At 46.3% G+C, this 6,726-nt stretch overlaps 1 protein-coding gene across 1 annotated transcript in view; it reads right to left on the bottom strand.

Moving 5' to 3' along the window:
• Positions 1 to 6,480, bottom strand: part of DLD (dihydrolipoamide dehydrogenase) — a 28,603-nt gene extending 22,123 nt beyond the window's left edge. Inside the window, exons 1-2 of the mRNA XM_077758320.1 lie at positions 6,364 to 6,480; positions 5,231 to 5,309 (exon numbers count right to left, since the gene is read on the bottom strand). Of these exons, the coding sequence (XP_077614446.1) occupies positions 5,231 to 5,309; positions 6,364 to 6,402 (118 nt within the window). The 5' untranslated portion in view covers positions 6,403 to 6,480. The remainder of the gene's footprint in view (positions 1 to 5,230; positions 5,310 to 6,363) is intronic.
• Between the last annotated feature and the right edge of the window lie 246 nt (positions 6,481 to 6,726).

The following is a 6,726-nucleotide window of genomic DNA, read 5'->3' as shown; positions in this document are numbered from 1 at the left end:
AGTCTGTGGTGGGACTGAAAAGAAACACAGAACCTGTGTGTTGAAAGACAACTAAGAAGTTATCCAACCCACAAACCCATAAATCTAAGAATCCTTCCTACTGAATAAAAAGTACTGATTCTCCTTGGTTATATCAGATGATAATAAGGATTACTCAGTACATGAAAAAAATGTATAGCCAGTCTAATACACGAGAAAAGTACTGCTGCAATTCTCACTGATGCACTTGCGCTCTTTGGCTGCGTGGTCTGGTTCCCTGATTCATGTTCAGAATTAAGTACTTAATAAAGTGTGCATCTATTTTCAAGTTCTGAACCAAATGAGGGCCTCAACAATATTCTTTAATTTGGGTTCACATTTTTAATTCACAGTAATGAAACACAAGCTATAAAAAACAGGTGTCTTTGAATTTTTAAGCTGTTTTCTGATTAAAGCATTATGTTTATTGAATAAATTTAAACACAGAAACGCCACAAAAATTGAGTTTCATTTCCCAACATGCTCTTAGAATTTTTTTTTAACTACACGAAATACCAAAAAGTTAAAACAGTTCACCCCTCACTGAAGATAACAGATGTACCATGCCATCAGAATATCACTAAAGTGCTGGGGAGCGCAAAAAAGAAGGGCAAAAAGAAAATTCTTTCTCTAAAGATCAGTCACCTGAGACTATAGGAGGGTGTGATCCAGTAACACACCTTCAAAAACACGCCAGTATTTAGGGAATGTCTGCAAAATGTCTTTTTTGAAATGTGTCAAAAAAGTAACGCAGACTGATGGATGGCTAAATGGACGAACAGATATGTGACAATTTAAGTACAGTAAAATGTCAGTGGAAGCATCTATGAGCATTCACTGGAAAATTCTTACAGCTTTTCTAAACGTTTGAGCTTTTTCAGAATGAAATGTTGGAAAGACAACCCAGGAGGCTCTCACCTACACGAAGGCTGCACGCAGGTGAAAAGCTGACGACGCAGATTCTGACTCACCGCTCCCTTGTCCAAAAGCATGTCTCAATTTGATTCCCACATACAGTTTTAAAAACCAGGATACAAATAATTAAATGAAACACATTAAGGAACGCTTGATGGATAATTTTAGAAAATTAGCTCTAGCCTTTAAGAGTCAAAAAGAAAAACCAAACAGGACACAAAAATCAGTACCCCAGGAGAAAGACAACTAAGCTCCAAGTACAGCAGAAAACAGCTGCACAGGCTGAAGGAGACAAAGCAGGATAAAGTGCTCTACAAATGTGACTTATGAAATCACTGTGAGGAAAGCAAGTACACTGTCATCAAGGCCACCACTGAAATACACATGTCGAGTTACAAATCAATGATAACCATCAAAAAGTGCAAGATGTGTATTAGGCAGTCCCTCTGCAATAACATCTACCATCTGGATGATTTACTCTGTGCCAGGCAGTGAGCTGAGGATTTCATGCGTCTTATTTAAGCCTCCTTATGTCTCCATGACACAATTATCAGACTCCATTGCCCAGGGAGCAGCCAAGGCTGAGAGGGACTAGATGACCTGCATAATGTTGCACAACCAATAAGTGATACAGCCAGGGTTCAAAGCCGGTTCTTTCCATTCGGAAGCCTCCGCTCCCACACCTGTCTGTCCTAATACCACGCACGACACTCGGAGGGCCCCGTCGTCTCCAAGGCAATCAGGAACTCCCAACAAAAATGACAAAAAGCTGCCTCATTAACATAATGAAACCAACAAATACTTATGAACACCTACCCAAGAGGAAATTGCTACCATCAGTAACCTGACACTACAGTCAGGGAAAACAGGCACATTTCAAAATATACATAAATCAAGATTATTTTAAACATAAAAGTGGTAAGATATCACAAGGCAGTGATTATTAATTACCGAGTTCACTAAATGAGTATAAGAGCTACTTGGTAAGGTTTGCTTGTTTTGGGGGGTGGAGGGGCCTCAATCTCCAGTCTACTTAGTGACCCTTCCACAATCACACCCTATACCTGTCATCACCCAAAACTGCCCCGCCTCTAAAATCTTGAGTTCTAAAACTTTACTTTCTGATCATTACCCTATAACCTTCCGAATCCGTAAGTAAGGAGAAAAAATAGTAAAAGAAAAAAGGATTTGAAGTTTAAAAAGAAAAAAGGGAAGAAACTTGTGTTCAAACACGAGCTTACCTCTTCCTAAATTCTTGGGCAAATTACTCACGCTTTCTGGCCTTGACGTCACAGGGATAACAGAGTGACAGGGACACCGACATCCCAGGGCTTGAGGTCGGACATAACAACGCATGTCAGCACCCCGGGAGGGCGCTAGGTGCGTACAGGGCGCTCACCAGGTGTCTCTTCCCTCCTCAGACCCACCTCCCAACCCACAACCTCCAACCCGCGTCACACCTCCGCTGCCCCACTGCTCTCTCCCACTGACACCCGACCAGACATCACTCTCTCCGTCCCTGGTTTGTCTTTTTTCTTCATTCAACAAGCACTTCTTGAGCTAGATACAACTCTAAGGTCTTGGGGTACCTACAACGACACAGCCTTGGTTCTTCCAGTCTAGTAAGAGAGAAAAAGCGAAAAGCATTACAATAAAAACCCCAATGTGAAACAGGAACGATCTTTAAAATCAGAGCACATCAGGGGCGCCTGGGTGGCTCAGTTGCTTGAGCGTCTGGCTTCGGCTCAGGTCATGATCTCACGGTTCGTGGGTTCGGGCCCCACGTTGGGCTCTGTGCTGACAGCTAGCTCAGAGCCTGGAGCCTGCTTTGGATTCTTTGTCTCTCTCTCTCTCTCTCACCTTTCTCTACTCACACTGCCCCCCCTCCCCCCAGAAATAAATAAAACATTTAAAAAATTAAAAAAAAAAAAACAGAGCACATCAGGGCACTGAGTGGCTCAGTTGGTTAAATGTCTGATTTCGGCTCAGGTTATGGTCTCGTGGTGCAAGAGATCAAGCCCAGAATCTGGCTCCACGAGAGATTCCCTCTCTCCTTCTGCCCCCTTCCCCTGCTCACGCACACATCTGTGCTGTTTCTCAAGAATAAACTTAAGAAAAACAAAAACAACACACACACAGAAAACAAAAAACAAATCGTATCAGGCCTCTGCTTAAAACACTCCCAAAGACTTGCAACTGCTGTTAAAATAGAGTTAGGATCTTTCATTATCTGCAGAGGTCAATTCTCAATGTTCAATGCACGTCGGCCACACTGGCCCTTTTCAAGCTCCTTAAAGGCACTGTGCTCCTTCTCACATCAAAATACTCCCACAAGCCGCTACTTCTACCTGGAACACCCCATCCCATTCCACGCCCACCCCAGCCCTTTTCAGAGAACAACGCCATTTCCTTGGGAAAGCATTCTGCGCACATTCTCAGTCCAGAGATTTCATGGCTCCCCTATCCTTAGCCTACGGAGTCCTTACCACGATTATTTGATGGATGCTTGTCTTGCCCAAATGGACTATATACTCTATGAAAGCCGCATCTGGTCTGACTTGCTCACTGCTACATCCCAGTCACTAGCACACAGAACCTATCCCAGAGCTGTTGAACCGAGGAATGAATGCAGCAAATGTGAGTGATTACGCGCTGGGAGTCCATTCCTGTCATGAAATAGAAGGTCCTACCAACAACACGCACACTACTCTTCAAATCTTGATGAATCTGGTTCATACAGTTATTCGAACACCTTCCAGATGTTGTAATAGAGACTGTATTATAATAAGTTTTGAACTCCTCAAGCTGCTCTGATCAACAAATAGTCAACAGAAGCAGACCAAATAGAACAGAAGTTAAAAATGTAGGCTCCAGGGACTCCTGGTGGCTCAGTTGGTTAAGCAGCCTACTTCGGCTCAGGTCATACCTCACGGCTTGTGGGTGCAGGCCCTGTGTCGGGCTCTGTGCTGACTGCTCCGGATTCTGTGTCTCCCTCTCTCTCTGCCCCTCCCCTGCTCGTGCGCACGCTCTCTCAAAAATAAATAAACATTTTAAAAAATTTAATTTTTTAATTTTAATTAAAAATTTTTTTTAAAGTAGGCTCCAGAGTCAGAAGAATTTTCCCATTTCTGTCACTTCTCAGCTGGACCTCTTTTGAGTCAGTTCCGCCAGTTATAAAGGGGGGAAAACGGAAGCACAAATCTTACAAGACANCTACTAGCTTATTAACTTCCTCTTTTAAATACTTAAAATAAAAAATATATATCCTTTATAGAAGCTTCAAAAATATTTTTTAAAAAAGAGGAAAATTTCCGTAATCCAGAGCTTCCGGTCAGGGCACATGCTCCGAGTCCCATCATACGTCTCTGACAAGCCCATCAAATCTCCACTCAGGATGTCAAAAAAGCCATCTCACCGTTCTAAACCGTGTCAAGCAACCACCACACTTAATCTCACCCAGTAAACAGAATTAACTTTTTGAGAGAGAGACAGAGAGAGAGAGAGAGAGACAGAGAAGGTGAACAGGGGAGACGGGCAGAGAGAGAGGGAGACACAGAATCCGAACCAGCTCCAGGCTCTGAGCTGTCAGCACAGAGCCCGACGCGGGGCTCGAACTCATGAACTGAGAGATCGTGACATGGGCTGAAGTCAGATGCTTAACCGACTGAGCCACCCAGGAGCCCCTGTTTTTCAATGTAAACATTCAAAACTCACTCCCCTGCTCAAAACCCTTCACTGGCGTTCCCATCACACCTGGAGTAAAATCCAAACTCCTTCACCTGCTTCCAAAAGCCCCCATTATCTGATCACTCCCCCATCTCTGACTTACATCCCCTGGGTCTCTGCTCCAGCCACACCCGCCCTCCTGTGATGCCTTAAACTTCACAAGCTAATTCTCACCTTAGCCCGTTTCCTAGTTGTTTCTGTCTGCCTGAAGTAACCTCACCCCCGCCCTTCGCTCAGATATCATCTCCTTAGGAAAGCCCTGGCACTCTATCTAAAATAGTCTCTTCCCCCTCTGTTGCTGGCTTTGATTTGCAACCACTACCCAAAATATTTACCTATTACTTCAGTATTGTTTGTCTTCCGTCACCAGACTCTAAGCAGGGCTTTGCCTTGTTCACCACTTGGAGACACTATGTGCTCAATAAACATTTAAGTGAATAAATATATGAACAAACAAATTCTATCACCAGCTACTATATTATCCGTTACTCTACTATTCACTTACTTTTACATTTAAACACAAAGGATCTAGGAGCTAATGTGAGGAAAAACTGTTTTACTAAGTACTTACTTGGCTGATCGGCGTAAGTTCTCAGAGGAACGGCAGCAACTCCCTGTAAGCCATGAGATATTCGATTGAAATGGCCTCTCTGGAGAAAAGAAAGAAAATGACTGTACTTTATAAAATGTGAATTCAAACCAGAGAACTACTGAAGGTCCATGAAAACGTAATGACCTGGAGCAAATTTTATCAAGCACCTACTATCATTAATGTATCTTCCATTGCCACACGGAGATTACACGTTTCTCCTCTTTCATGACAATTGCTTAACCTTTTCCACCTCGGCTCACCACACTATCTTTTCATTATGAATATCCAACAACCTATGTCATAGCCCAATAAAAAAGCGATACTCACTGGTGTCAAGTTTTATTCAATTTTCAGAAAGCACGGGTAATTTTTGGTGCCAGGGATCGTTTTCACGTCACAATTAAAGTTCTTAGAGCCCTAACTTAAATAGCCAATAATCTCTATTATTACAATCTTTCTACTTGTAACTGTTTCCTCACTCAGACTGCCGCGCAAGATCTACAAAGATGCTCCTTTAATAGGAACAGAAAATTAGACAATGTAACTTCCGAAAAGCAGTTGCAGACGTGCAACAGCTACTCCAGTTTCACAAACTGCATCACAATCGGGAGCAGAACTCTCCGGACGCCTACTGTCTGCGACCCCGGGACAGTGAGGCACAAAGACACAAAGCAAACCGCTCTTCCACAGCAGGCAGAGGGGAGGCTCTGACGAGACCCGCACCGACGGAGCCGGGCTCCCCCAGGGCGCCCGAGGCCAGCACCCGCGGCCCAGAGGCGCCGCCNTGTGGCAGCCCGCCGCAGCCGCTGCGGGGCAGGGGCCCTCCTCACAGCTGCAAACCCCCAAGAGGCCTCCGAGACCTTTCCAGGGCGACCTGTTGGGGCTGACCGCGTCGGGGCACTTCCCGACGGGGCCCAAGGTCACCTGCCCGCTGCCGCCCTAGGGCGGAGAGCCGGGCTCGGGCTGAAAGGCAGGATACAGAAAGGCCGGAGCAGACGGGGCAAGCGCGAGTTCTCGGTCCCCCGCCGCGGCGGAGAGGCCTGTGCGCCCCAGGACCGCNGGACTCGGTCGGCGCCTCCGGCCCCGCACGACCCCGCCCAGCCGGCCCTCACCCTGGCCAAGGAGCAGAACACACGGCTCCAGCTCTGCATCGTGCCGCTCAACTCTCCTCGCCGCCACGGCCGTCCCCTCCGCCAGGTTCCTCGGCCACCTCGCCAAGGTCTCCCCGCCCTGCGCAGGCGCAGGCGCAGCGGACGTCACGGGGCCGGCGCCGCGCGATTGGCCCGAGCGGTCGGGCCCCGCGGGACTAGGCGTGCCTGTCAGGCGCGGAGTCGCACACTGTCGTAAAGCACGTAGCGCTTTGTGGCAGCGAGGCAGTGCGGTACCATCTTACCGGCGATAGGAAAATGGGGGTGGGGGGGTTGTCATGGGATCTTCTACTTGCAGGATGAAATAAGTTAACAAAACTGTCGTTT

The sequence above is a fragment of the Crocuta crocuta genome, unplaced genomic scaffold, assembly GCF_008692635.1.
Source record: "Crocuta crocuta isolate KB4526 unplaced genomic scaffold, BGI_CrCroc_1.0 scaffold103, whole genome shotgun sequence".
NCBI lineage: Eukaryota > Metazoa > Chordata > Mammalia > Carnivora > Hyaenidae > Crocuta > Crocuta crocuta.
This window is presented reverse-complemented; position numbering and strand designations above follow the sequence as displayed.